At 34.6% G+C, this 15,318-nt stretch overlaps 1 protein-coding gene across 1 annotated transcript in view; it reads right to left on the minus strand.

Moving 5' to 3' along the window:
• Positions 1-2,260: 2,260 nt before the first annotated feature.
• LOC138707893 (inactive phospholipase C-like protein 2) overlaps positions 2,261-15,318 on the minus strand; it is an 876,200-nt gene continuing 863,142 nt past the window's right edge. Inside the window, exons 19-20 of the mRNA XM_069837934.1 lie at positions 14,194-14,499; positions 2,261-6,213 (exon numbers count right to left, since the gene is read on the minus strand). Coding sequence (XP_069694035.1) covers positions 5,905-6,213; positions 14,194-14,499 — 615 coding nt within the window. The 3' untranslated portion in view covers positions 2,261-5,904. The remainder of the gene's footprint in view (positions 6,214-14,193; positions 14,500-15,318) is intronic.

A 15,318-nucleotide genomic window follows, 5' to 3' on the forward strand; every position in this document is an offset into this window, starting at 1 on the left:
AGCATTATTATATGACATATACGACTTTATTGAAATTTGTAAAGAAACAGGTAAATCTATTGCGAGTATTAGATATTTTACAAAATATATCACTTTATTGAAATTTGTAAAGAAACAGGTAAACCTATTGCGAGTATTAGATAGTTTATAAAATATTCCTGAGGTAGTTCAAAATGCACCTGCAAAATTGTGCCCAAGTGTTCGTAGGTAACTTATTGTAAGGTCCTATTTTCATCGCGATATTTCTGATACATTGCAAAAATCCTTTCGACTGGCTTGTCGAGATCTGAGTACTTTTTCTTCTTCTTTTGTGGTGAGTGGCTGCTTTCCAGTCTCTTAATATTGCGGCTTCATTTTTAGATGTTCAGTTAGATGATAGACTGAAGGATGATCCTTGCCCACTATTTTGTTAATGCGGCTATGCCAAGCCTCACACGTGTTGATTGTACGCGGCAAATTTAAAAGAACTCTATCATGACAATTCCATGTTTTCAAAGGGAACATTGGTGTTCTTCGCCCTCTATCATATCTTCTTCCAAGAACATAATTTGTTTCCAAGTAGTCCAAAATTACCTGCAGATTTTCATCAAAATCTTCTTTCATGAACGCAAAAACTTCAGGAACATCGTTTACTGGGACAAAAGGAAGAGCTAGTATGGAGTGGAATTGTGCACAATTAAAACATTCGACATTTTCGTCTTCCATGTACAGGGGTGCTATACCTGCCATCTGTATCCTACGCTACAGACTCTGTGCATAATGGAAAAAGCAACCAGCAATTTCAGTGTTGGGGAAAACTTCTTCCACAGCTGATATGGCTGCGAGCTCATAATCGGTTGATATACAGTATAGTTAGATCGCAGATTTCTCTGAAATTGGTCCAAAACTTCTTGTTTAAGGACGTAAAATATTTCCTCGTATGTTCTTTTGTCACGTTTCTTTAAGTACAAATACAATGGGGTAGAAAACATCACGCATCTTTGCAATGTATACTATACAACTGGGTTGTAATTTTAGGAGCCACCTTCAATGTTCCATCATATATCCAACAATTTCCTCTTTCCAGTATCTGTAAGTTATCCTCAGAACAAAACTCCTTTCCATGCATCGAAGTGAAGTAACCGAGCTTCTCCATACTTAGTCACTGTATATTTTTGAGGCAAATTTTCAATTTCTTGCATACTTCTGGGTTCAGAGGCAAATTCTGCCTCCTAATACATCTTACGGTTCTTCTCAATGTTTCCTTCTAAGGGAGTTTAACATTTGTTTCGCTGGATGCTGAAGCAATAATATTTCGAACAATTTTTAGTGTGACATACTGTACCTGTGACAGTATTAATGTTGTGACATAATGTCTGCATGACATTTTAATACACTGTGCCGATAAGTCCACGGTACATTCTGGTTATGACAAAAAGTCCGGACACGAAAAAACAGAAAGATTACACAACTGAACTGTTGTTTAAACATTTCAAATTTTCAACATTAAACAAATTTGTTATTTTATTAAAATATTTTCACAAAAATCTTAACTTTGAAATGTATATACATAAGTATAAAACTAAAAATATGAATTTTCTGCGTTTATTTGAACCTAAATATAAAACCAATGCAGCTTTTTATCATAGCATGAGTCAAGGTCCTAGATTATTAAACAAATTTTATTGGATTTATAGTTTGTGTTTAAAGATATTTAACACTTCTTAATCTGTAATTGAGGTGTGCAGTTGCAAAATCAGATACATCACTTTTTTTTTTTTCAAAATGAGTTAATGTTATATTTCATATCTTCATATGATTCCATAACTGCTATAGCACTGTTATGCTCCAAAGCCAGTTACATTGCATGGATTTGTATGTTGAAAGAATAGTATTGGTTGCAAATCCTTGGTTTCTTGCAAACGTTTTTCCTTCAAACTGAAAAATTATGTTTTAGTGATGTATCTGATTTTGCAACTAAACACCTCAATTTATTCACTCTCAATTTTATTTTGTTTGTATTGGAATTCCCTCCTAAGCACGAATCTTACTCAGGAGTGGGCTAGTTTATATTATATTATATTATATTATATTATATTATGTTATGTTATGTTATGTTATGTTATGTTATGTTATGTTATGTTATGTTATGTTATGTTATGTTATATTATATTATATTATATTATATTATATTATATTATATTATATTATATTATATTATATTCATTTGTAATTTACTAGCAATAAATAAATAAATAAATATTGTTGTAAAATTCCTCATACCAACAGAAATATATATTATGAATTATGATTTATGGTAAAGTATGTAGCATTGTGGTGATAAATTATAATCGAAATATTTTAGCTCTGAAACTAAATGTTCGATAAAATATCTTATCCAGTATTTGAAATACAAATGTATTTTGGTGAATTTTTTCAAAGTATTTCATATTTGTAGGCCTATTAAAAATACTGGGATGTCAGTATTTTGGCCACCCCTGATTACAGGTGCAACTAAACTATTTCTGTTTACTTGAAGTTAGTTATGACTAGACTGCAGAGATGCATATTTTTACTGAATTCGGATATCTAAAAACTTTGTGTATCTTTGTTGATTATGTCGTATAGGTTCAAATAAAGACTGGTTTATTTTGCGCATTTTTTGGCCATAATTTAATATTCTATTTTGCATATTCTTGAGCATACATTGAGCATTTTCTCGTTTTATCAACTTTTACCTTATCCAAACCATTATCAGGAACTATTTTTTGCATTATTTTTAACATACTAACAATAGAATATTCTATGGAAGCTGAATGTGTTTTAAACTTAAATCAATTGCTCGACTTAACTTGTTAGTTTCCTGTCAACAACAATGTAATTCAATCCACTAAAATCTCTGGTCGTTTTTAAGTCAATATAAAGAATTTAATTGTCATTTTGTTCAGTGTTTTATTCATTATATTTTAACTGCTGCATTAACAACAGATGTGTTTGCATAAATGCTGATTTCTATTTCAATTTGTATTGAACGTGTTAAAGTGGATATAAGATGTCTTCAGTTTACCACGTGGATATGACAATTCTGGATGGATGGTGCATATGACAGTTTAGCAAATGAAAACTTGTCTTCTTACTTTGTGTGATTGTCGGTGAATGAATATTACTATTTTTTGTTTATTTTACTGCAGATCTTAATGTCAAACTCTTTTATCATCGGCAATATTGCCAATTTGTGGGAAAACTCGATAAATATAAAGGATTCAAAAAGCATAAGGGGGATGAAATTTCTTATTTATGATCTGCGACTTTTGCGGGTTTATTTGCTAGTCAAAAGAGAAAAATATAGGGAATTTTTTAAGTAAAGTTTATTTATTTTATCGCCACATCTAACAAGAAAATTACTTGGAGATCCACGTTTTGTAGGTCTCCGAAAAATCTTCTCACCACATCCTCCCAAAAGTCTGTGTAATAGATCATGTGAAAGATGCATACCTCATGAATCCCCCACTTCTTCATTCAGTCTCTTCTTGCATGTGTAAACAAGTAACTGACAAGGTAGTTTTTATGTAAAAGTACTTGCAATCTTTACTTAATTTCAAATTGCAATAATCGGAAAGTGAATAGTGGATCCTAAATATAAATACTGGTAGCGTTACTGAAAAAATTTGGAGTACATGGCCGAGTTTCGAAGTCCAGTGAAAAAAGATTCAATGGGAAATTTTTGCAAACTTAAATAATTGACTTACAAAAACATTTTCAGATGCAAAAAACATTAATGTGCATCAGTTGCGTAGGAAGCAAGGACCAAACTCTGAGGGCTCTATTCTGAAGAAGAAGAAGAAGAATGTATCAAGTACTATCTTTACCCAGATCGAAATTCGAAATAAATGCACTTGACATTCTACAGCAAAAAGCAATTAATTGCTTCTTTATTAACTGAGGGCAGAATAGGAATGATTGCTGAACATTGTTCTTTTGCACTGTGGGACCATTACAGTAATTTTGAGGTTACTTGTATAATTTCTAAGGCCTATCTTGTGCAATTTTTAATTTGTATGTATTACTTACGCTCGAAAAAGATTCAAGGTTATTGGGCTACAAAGATTTATCCAATGAATTATGACACATTTTCTGATTATGTAGCACAAATAGAAATTAATTGAGAAATTAAACATAGCCATCAAATATGATGCAAAGCTGATAACATGCAAAACTTGGAAAATGGAGACTTGTGAAGGAGTTTTAAGTGCCTTTTTATGACTGGTTGGCAATGAAAAAATTCAACCATTTCTTTTTTTGAACAAAGTAAAAGTAAAAATTTATTACGGTACATTCATGTTATTTATGTTGTAACTTTTGTATTCAACTTTGGCACTTTTCTGTTCGTTTTCTCTTTTAACCATGGTCTAGTACTGAGCTTCTGAATGTCTCAATATAACTAGGCATATTCAATATTACCAGTACTTCAAAAGGTTACGACATAAGATAAAGTTGTACATTATTTTCACTTTTTTAGTTGGTTTAAATACTGCCTCACTCAGGTGCAGTGTTATTCCCTGAGTGCCACAGTGGAATAAAACTTTTGTGACTTGTAAAACTGAAGTCTGATAAAATATATTTATCTGCTTACAATAATTATTTTCTCACACTACACGTTTTTCTTTTTGTAATATTTTAAAAATATTCTAGTCTGATGTGAGCACGCTAAAATTTACTCTGCAACACCAATGTTAAATTAGAAACTTCCTTAATAAATACAGCTTTGACCTAAATATTTTCTCTTGCTGAGGGAGTTCTGTTAATTGCAAATAATTGAGTATAATTAATATACCAGTTTTAGTGTTCATTATACATGTAACAACTTTAATTCCTTTCAGTCTCTCAACTAGATCTTATATAACATTAATTGCAGAGCTAATGAATTGGAAATGACTGAAAAATAGTTTTGGAGCATAATGGTGTACTGTGACAAAATATCATGATTACATTTGTAAACCAGTATTGATTGTGTTACACAAAATACCTAATTAAAAAGATAATGTTAATGACCCTTATGACTTCCAATGATTCATAAAATTTATACATTGGTTTACTGTGGAGGATGTATCACAAGGAAAGTCAATTCTCATGTCTTCACTAATATTACATCATGTATATGGAAGTCATCAGTTGTAAAGTTTTTATATTTTCTACAGACTGTATATTCCTTAAATTGTAACATCTGAGATTCTCGGTGAAAAGGGAAGGTTAATAGAAGACATTGAAGTATTTGTACCATAATTTCGTTGTCCTGCTGAAATTTTGGGCGTTTAGTGATGGGAACAAGGGTCAGTTATAGACTTACTTTCAGGAGAGCTATAGGGGAGACAAACAAATGTCACAAAATACATAGTATTGGCTCCCTCATATTTATAATTTCTACGGTATCAGTTATTTATAACAGAATGAAAATTAACACTTCCGCAAAATGAAGCTGGTTTAAATTAACACGTGCTGAAAATAATATCTTTTTGTACTTCCATGCACCAACATATTAAAGATATATACATACCCTGTCTCAGATACTATTTAAGGAGGGAATTGAAACTTATGTTAACACTCTTGAAATATCTCTAATTTCAACTTTCTCTAAATGGGAAACTTCATCATGCAATGTAGGAATTGAATGTGAAATTAATAATCAAGGAATGATGAAAATAGAAGTATTCTTTGCATCCAAATGCTAGACATCTGCATCAGACCACAAGTGAATGAAACCTGATCACTGCTGCAAAAATACAGGATTTATACAGGATGCAGGTACATGATTATTTCATTTTCCATCGCACATGCGTTCGTAATTCAACTATAGGCTTAACTTGCACATCCTCCCAGTTAGCCTACAAGGCACAATGTTGACATCCTCTTGCCAGACGCCATTGGTCAGTTCTCCCTCGACATGGTCTCTGACACCCAAGAGTTGGATCGGGCACTGTTGGTGGGGGAGAGGGGTTTGCTCTGCACCGTGCTTCCCTGCTCTACATTGGAGTTCGACTTCTTGAGTATGCTTTTGGGCTTGATATCGGCTGGCACAGGTGAGGTGGGACTCCGCGTGGCCCCCATGCCTGCACCTCCCCCTGTGTCTATGCTCTGTCGTTTGCAGAATAAGTTGAGTTTGCGCTGGTTGCGCATGATACTTGGTGATCTGTCTTTGCTGTTGTAGTTGTCAACAGTTGGAGCTGTGCTTTGCACCTGGTGGACAGAGCAGTGTCATAGTGAGAGCTCCACAACACCAGATTAAGTCCTCCTGAGAGTACAGAATTGTATTACACATCAAAATTATACACCTATTACTTAATACTCAATAGTGCAACTGTTATTCATGATCAAAGGGTCTCAGGCAGAGCTGCCTAAACAAAAATTAGGAAATTATTTATTACAATTATTATTTATTTTATTTTAGTAGGTTATTTTATGACGCTTTATCAACATCTCAGGTTATTTAGTGTCTGAATGAGATGAAGGTGATAATGCCGGTGAAATGAGTCCGGGGTCCAGCACCTTACAATTATTATTATTATTATTATTAATAAGCTTTAAGTCTTATGAACTGAATGTGCCTTACAACCAAATAGATTTTGCAAATGCATCACATGCATTAATTTTGCTAAACTGTATTTATAAAAATTATTCGATGAATCTTTTATCAGAAACAGGCTAGTGATCATTCCAAAGATCATTATGGAAATAGAACATTGCTCCTCTGCTTTGAAAATAATGGAAATATTTTTTCAGAATAGAATGACACAAGCTGAGTTTGTACACTTGCAAAGCATCTGGTTTGAAAGGAGCTCTTGACATCATCAAAACTCAATTAAATTTTCACAGAGCATATAACTGATCATAGGTCTTCCCCATATAAGATGTTCATATTAAAATAACAAAGTAACTTACTACGTACCTAAGAGTATTAATTTCCCTTATAATCACTAACACATCATTTCATGTTACCTCTTTGCTATGTATTTCCAAATGTTAATACATAACACAATCTGTAGTTGAAGTAGTATCTTGGTTTGACCGAAATTTTGAATAATTCATTAAAATTACAGGTGTGTTAATACCATAAAATGACATAATATTACCGAACTATTTATTCACTGTAGGTACCGGTACCTAATGAACGTGATATCAGTCCCTCATATGTAATGAAATTTTCGGGGACTAACAACAAGTCATACTTCTAGTTTTTAACATAATAACAATAATTGTAAAACCGATCATTCTAACTCACAAATTTAATCATATTTCATTTTCACACGAACTTCAGTATGTTTTTTAAGTCTTAGATTGCATCACAAGTTATCTGAAGAAAATATATTTCAATACTTTAAGAATGGTTCATACAAAAACATTTGCGTATTATGTTGCATATTGTATGTAGACTGTGCTACCATCATAATATATGTAAATTATTATATTCATCTCAATAAGGTGATTGACACTAAAGGAGTAAAAATATGCTTCCAGATATGTCAACTACAGTATGTTGTTGTTTAGTCAACTGTCTGAAGACAGGTCTGAACCTCACAACTGATACCAAGAAGACGCAACTTATGAGGCAACTAGGCCAGGAGATAATGGGGTAGGGTGGCCAGTTCCTTTCCCCCTCCATTGCATACATCACTGACTATTTACATATTACACTAGTCAGACTTCAGATGCATACAAACAATTGTTCTTCCTCTGACACATATCGTCAAGTGAGATGTACTGCCTGATAATAGATGTACATCTAACAGCAAAAAGAATGGGCCGCCGACAATTTCTTAAGTTCCAGATATGTAACATTGCACATGCTCGTCTCGTCAAAGCTGTAGTTCACCAGGTAACACATAATTAAACCATTTAAATTTGGTCCATTTTGTTTAAGAGTCTAAAATATGTTATAAAATCGAATAGAGAGTTAATTCTAGATACATCAGAGCCTCTGAAGAGTTAAATAATAATAATAAAATTGATAATTACAAAATTACCTGAAGCGAATATGAAAAGGAAAAGCACGTACAGTATTATGCCGAAGCAATATTAACAGTCACAGTAGCATAAGTCGTTACGGCATTGGTCTACTGAACGAATAGATGGTAGTAGTTCAAGATTCGAATCTGCCCCAATCTTCCTTTTTCTTTTTTTAATTACAAATTTGATATAATATATGTCTCGCAAAGCTATATTTATGTCACGACATCTCTTAGAATATGCCCAAACTCTAATAAATAATAAACCTCCCTCTCTCTTTCAAGCAATACTCCTGTCTGTTAATGAAATGTTCTGTCTCGTGATTATGCTTGAAGATGGCAGAGAGTCAACTCTGTCAACAAGGCCCTGGTTCGCGTAGGTTATTCTGCATCGATTGCGGCCAGAGAGATTGGAGTCCCATTGTGAACTTCTAACCAGTGGGCTAAATTTTGTATTGAGAATGGTGAAGTTGTGAATCATCCCATTCCTGGTCGGCCGGGCATCTCTACAAGGGAAGAGGACGCCATATTATTGAGACACATTTTAGAGAGCATGGCATACGGTGTCGTCGAACTTGAGAAGAGAAAATTTGACGATGGAGCATGCGTGGACCTTCTAGCGTATGCTACTCTCCAACAGGACTTCGATTGGAGAAATGTCATTTTCTCCGACGAGGTAATTATCTCCAGTTGTAACGATAGTCCTGCCCTAGTTTATCGTATGGATGGCCACCAATACAATGAATGCTTTGTGGGATGACTTAACAGGTTAGGTCGCATAAGCTACGCATGTTAGGAGTAGATGTCATACGATGGGGCAGGACTTCTGGAATGCATCCACAGTCAGTTTACGGCAGAAGTCTACGAACACATTTAGGCAAATATAATGATCCCTACTGCACGAGAATGATATCCAGAAGGAACACCTTTCTTCCAGCAGGATAATCACCTGGTACACACCGCCAATGAATTCAAAGATGGTTTATGAGGAGGCGGTCAACTGCCCTCCAAAATCATCAGATATGAATCTGATTGAAAATTTGTAGGATACAGTCAAATGGATCCTATGCTCTAATTGGGCAGAACAACCACCCGTTCAGACAGCAGTCGAATTGTGGGACAGAGTTCTAGATGCATGGGAGGAGGTGGCCATGAATTTAACCTGTTCCTTAATCTTGTGGACTCCATGCTGCGCAGAATGAGGGCAGGTGTTGACATAGGTGGTTTGTCGACGAGATACTAGTCCTCACCACAGGCCTTTTTTTTTTTTGTTAATATATTAACAAATAGTATTTTTGTTTATTTAATTATTTATTTATGTTTGATATGCGTCTGATTTTTTAGGATGTGAAACAAGTATTTTTGTTTATACAGGCCGGGTCTCGCTTATTAATAGTCCACAAGTGATGGGCAATAATATTTTTACAAGGCAGGCATAACGAAATTTATGAACAAATGTCATTTCACATTTAAACTAATAAATTAATTAAAAACTAAAATAAAAACATAATTTTACTGTACCGGGAGGCGAACTCACAACCTCTGGTATGAATGTCAAACATCCTACCACTGGGCCACACATAGCCCGTAAGGTTAACTCTATTGTAGACGGACGACTTTCAATGAAGAGACACCACAGCAATACCTTGAAGTCCAGTTCATTTACACGAGTGAACCGCACGATAGAACTTAGCATTTCTATCAATCAAGAGTCAGCCCATTCTTTTTGCCGTTAATTGTACATATCAGCCATAATCTCAATCAGAGGAAATGTCAACTATAAAGGGGGTAAATATAAAAAGAATTATTTATATCATATTTACTGTCATCAACACATCTACAGCCACCAGCGTGGCTCAGTAAATTAAGGTGGTTGCCTACTGGTCTGAAGTTGCGCTCGGGCGTGGGTTCGATCCCCACTTGGGCCGATTACCTGGTTGGGTCTTTTCCGAGGTTTTCCCCGACCATAAGGTGAATGCCAGGTAATCTATGGCGAATCCTCGACCTCATCTCGCCAAATACCATCTCGCTATCACCAATTTCATCGACGCTAAATAACCTCGTAGTTGATACAACGTCGTTAAATAACCAACTAAAAAAACACGTCTACAAGTAGACATGGCCATTCACATTTCTGTATTCTGTACTGCAACTATTATCCACTAGATCTTTACTTAGTATATTATTTCTTATGATTAGTTCAATTATTAGAGTCTATTATTTAGTCCTTGCAATGCTATTTTGATTCAATTAAATCCACAATAATGTTCGTCTTTGTATTCCGGTAAATTTAATTTTTTATCCTAGACACTATTTCAGTTCCAACTTCACATCGGCTGATTTAAGTACAATTCCACCTGCTTTCAGCTGATTTTAGTTCATTTCCACCTGCTTTCATGATATCATCACTATTCTTACCGGTATATGATTGTATCAGTTTCTTTCATTATATTCGGTCTCACATATTTTGTAAATGGCCATCCTATTTATCACTCTAACCTTCATTATTTCAAAATTTTAATCTGCTAATATACTGTAACACACCCTTACACTAAATTTATTCCAATATTACTTCTTTAAAATCCACAGAATCCTATTATCATCTGCTAATCTTAACACATCTTCATATTAAATTTATTCCTACATTACTTCTTTAAAACAACACAACACTATTATATCCTAGCATTATAATTTTTCACAATTCACCTCCTAAAATACATAATTTATAAATCTTGATTACATAACTTTTAACACTATATCACTTCGGAATATGCATTATTTGTCTTCCTCGTGTTAAATTTTACTGCACCTGGTTAACATGTTTCAGCCTGTTATGGGCTATATTTTTTTTTAGTAGATTATTTTACGATGCTTTATCAACAGCTCAGGTTATTTAGCAGCGTCTGAATGAGATGAAGGTGATAATGCCGGTGAAACAAGTCCGGGGTCCAACACCGAAAGTTACCCAGCATTTGCTCTATGGGCTATCTTCTGAACCAGTTCTGAAGATGGCCCATAAAAGGCTGAAACATGTTAACCAGGTACGGTAAAATTTAACACGAGAAAGACATATAATACATATTCCGAAACACATAATTTATTTCAGATCTTCTATACACACTAGCTTCTAAGATTATATGCTTTCTGTTCCCCATCCCCTATTGTCACTATGCTTCCAAATTTAGATATGTAAAATTACATACTGTATACAGAGCAGAAGAGACTACTATAGACTAGAAGAGCATGGGTCGAAGTCGAAGCAAAGGCAGGATTTTTATCTCGTCATAGTTTACAGAATGACCAATAACATTTACTATCAGGCTTTCTTCAGGGTAAAAGGTGGTCAGAAAATGGTGTTGATCACATCTCCTGTCATCAAAATCAAGAAAGCATAGGGTTTCTAATTTCCTGATTTCTTTGTGTCTCAATGGCATGTAGAAAACACTTTTACAGCTACATATGAATATGCGAGGGCCTCTTATCCCATTTGAGCTGAAGGAGAGAACTTCGTCTCTGGCGACCTGGAATAAGCATTGGGAGCCCACCTGTGAAATGGTAAGCACTTACTGCCTGACTGAGGATCGGGATCAACACCCATCCCAGCTCATCTTATGCCAGAACACCTTAACATCCTGTCTCATTTTGAAATTCAACTTGGGCTATTAAAATAACACTCACCCTTCTCCAATAGTTCCCTCAGGGTTGATCGGGCCTATTTTCATAGAATCACCTCAAAACCAATTGGCTAGTCTCCTAAACTGAGACAACTCATTCTGCCTGTGCTTTTTCCGTGTTTTTCCTGAAGTGCTAAGACAAATGTTGGGATGAGTCCTAAAAGATGTGGACCACGGACCTACATCTCCCTCCTCACACAAGTTTTGGCATTTTTCCAAATTAAAGTTTTCGAAATAGGAACCTTGGTTTTCACATATTGCTTACTTGAGTGTCACTCACACAGTGCAAGGGCTCGGAACCTTTCTCTTGTGAGGGCTGCAGCAGTCTCAGTGTGCAGACTTTTAACATCTTTCGGCATTCCTGTCCTGTTACTGTTCTGTCATGCTTTTCCCTCCTTCATGTGGTAGCTATCAGGTTATGTCCATTTCCGGCTTACCCTTCAAAGTTCTCTAAGTTCCTTCAGTGGAACAGTGAAACTCAGAGAGAGACTAGTGATCAACAACCTTGGAGCTCACGTATTCATATTTATTTTCATTTTTTTATTTCTCATCAATCTCGTCTGGACATGGCGGATTTGATACAGTCCAGTTCAAATCCATCATTCCCATATCAAATACAAATATAACATATAGTTTTACAAGTACTAGCCTATGAACTACTTCTTAATTTAACAACTCTGCTAATAACATTTTAATACTATTTAATACTGTACATCTACTATACCATGCTATACAACCAACACGAATGAGCTCACGTATTCAGTTTTTCTCAGCTCCAAATCTCATTGCATGGACGCTTTTTCATGCACCTTTTAAACGTTTCTCCTCCCATTTTTCCATTGACATTGACACTGAGCCTGTGGCCTAACATCAATTACTTCTCTTGAAGAATGTGTTGTTATATGCTCTTCGAAGATGATTATTCCTAATTTCCTAAAGTACTTATAGGCCATTCGTTATCTAGTGCAACAAAATGCACTCGTATGTCGAAACACATAATAAGAATCATATGGTGAGTATAAGTGAGGTAGCTCATAGTGATGAAGGGAAGCTTCCCAGTCCACTTTATTCTTCCCTTCATGTGCAAGTAGGTTTCACGAAATAACGAATGGCGTATAATCAAACATAAATCTGACGTGTATACAAAGTTTCTATATTTTTAATGTTTCTTGTGACAAAAACTGGAAAAAAAAAAATTTAAAAAACTACGTGTGAAAATTATACTAAATATATGAATGATAAATCCAACAAACATAAAAATGGTACAACACAAGGAAAGAGTGCTTCTTACACAATGAAACAAAATGGAAACAGGTCAGTGATAGAAACTGCTTTTAACATGTTGATTCAGTATGAGCTATCCAGCAACTTATGGACCAAAGTAGTCAATGGTATAGTGCAGTAGTTCCCAACCTTTCGAGTGTCATGGACCCCTTGAAGCTCATTCTTAATTTTGCCAGACCCCAAAATGTTTTGTGTAATTTAGGCTGATAAATCATGTTGTACTCATAAAACAATGTGGTGTTACAGTAAAGACAACCTGAAAGAGTTGTGTGACTTGTTCTAGCTCACTAATGTTTAACCCTACATTAAGGGGAGACATACACCTTTAATTGATTTTATGTACTGAAAAATTGGTGAAATTCAGTATTTTTTTTCCTCAGCAAAGAATAATTCTCTAATCTTAAAATTTTATATGCTGAATATACACTACTTTTGCAATTGTATAGTACAAATTTAGTAAAATTATTACCATTATGGGTTATTAGAATTACAAAAAAGTGCCCATAACTTTTGTTTATTCAAACAGTTTCCCTGATAACTCAAAGAGTTTTTAAGATATTGCAGTGAAAATCTGCATGGAATTTTATTTTATACTTGTGAACAAACCTACCTAATAAAAAAATATTTCTAGTGAAGATATTTCAAAGATTCTAGATTATGTTTTTCATATTACATTTAGGAATAAATAGAAAAAAATAATCACTCAGAAATACCGATATTTGTGAAAGTTATCAGCGAAACGGCATTTTAATGCACAAAATGCAGCTGCCATTTTGAATTGCTAATTACCCATAATGGTAATAGTTATGCTAAATCTAAAAATAGTATATAATTGCAGAAATAGCGTAACTGAGCATAAGAAATTTCATGGTTACAGATTTATTCACTGGCAAAAAAAAATATTGAATTTCACCAATATTTTAGTACTTAAAATTGCTTAAAGCAGTATGTTCCACCTTGATGGAACCACATTTAATTGTTGGGTGTTACAGTTGGTCTTGAATAATAAGTCATAATTTTTTATTAATATTTCCAAGGTCTTATTCACTAAAAGTGTCATACCAGTAACTGAATCTTAACAGTTTCTTAATAACTATAATTCCAGAGTATATTTGTAATACATTCATCATTGTTAGAATTAATACAATGGCAGTGAAAATGAGTGAAAAAAGAAGAGTAGCCTGCAATAAAAGATTAAAATATTACAAAGTAAGTTTGTCATATTTAGCTGAAGAGAAAGGTAAATTAAATGTTACCTGGGAAAGACCCTGTCGACATTCTTTCCTACAGGATTCTAGGAGGTCCACTTGCCCTCGCAAGATGCGTACATTCCATGTGAAATTGTCCACTATGCGATTGTATTTCTTCCCTTTGATGCCTGCCAGAGAGGGAAGCTCTTCGTACAATTCCATAAGTGTCGAAATATGTGCATTTATCCGTTCCACTAAGCGATCAGCATTGTCCACCATGTACCGCAGCTCAATGATGACTCTTTCAAAAGTCACAATGGCTCGATGGAGATGTGGTGGCATGTTTGGTGCATCTACCTTCAGCATTGGCAGCTGTAATGTTAACAATGACAGCATGTGAATCAGGTCCTTAAATCAGGACTTAAAAAAAATGCTTTATATTACATTGTTTCATTTAAAAGTAGGTATCCCCATAATCCACTTGGCTTGGTCACTGCCTACTGAAGGATGTACTGGAAGGAATGGTGAATAGGAGAAGAGTTCGTCGCAGAAGAAAATATTAAATAATAGATGACATTAAGATATACGCATCATATGCAGAGACTAAGAGGAAGGCAGAAAATAGGAAAGATCGGATAATGCTGGGTTTGCAGTGAAAGACCTGCCCTTGGGCAGAACACTATGAATGAATGAATAATCCACTTCTGGTGACAACTCTTGTTTTCAAAGCAGCAAGTTTAGCAATCATACCAGTTTTAATTTCCTCGACGAACATTCTTTGTTTTGCCTACAAATGTCTACAATTTCCCCTGACATGTCATCATTCTTACGAGTGTATGTGCTATGGATAGGCTATACAAATTATTTGTCATCATTAAGCTTGCTGATATTGTTTAGTATTGTTCATGTAAGACATTTGTTAGAATGAAGGATTTATATATAACACTTGTATGTATGTAACGGAAGACATTCGAAATGCAATGGACAGAGGAAAGGGGACGGCTCTATGTCTCCTCGATCTGAGTAATGCTTTCTTTTAATTCTGTGGATATCGAATTGCTCTTAGCCAAATTAAAGACTCTACATCTTTCTGACAGTAGTATGAGCTGGATGGAATCATACCTGCGTGACTGCCAGCAATACATCTCTGATGATAATTGGTCATTTTCTTGGCAATCCAAAAAAAGGGGG

The sequence above is a fragment of the Periplaneta americana genome, chromosome 10 (assembly GCF_040183065.1).
Source record: "Periplaneta americana isolate PAMFEO1 chromosome 10, P.americana_PAMFEO1_priV1, whole genome shotgun sequence".
Taxonomy (NCBI): domain Eukaryota; kingdom Metazoa; phylum Arthropoda; class Insecta; order Blattodea; family Blattidae; genus Periplaneta; species Periplaneta americana.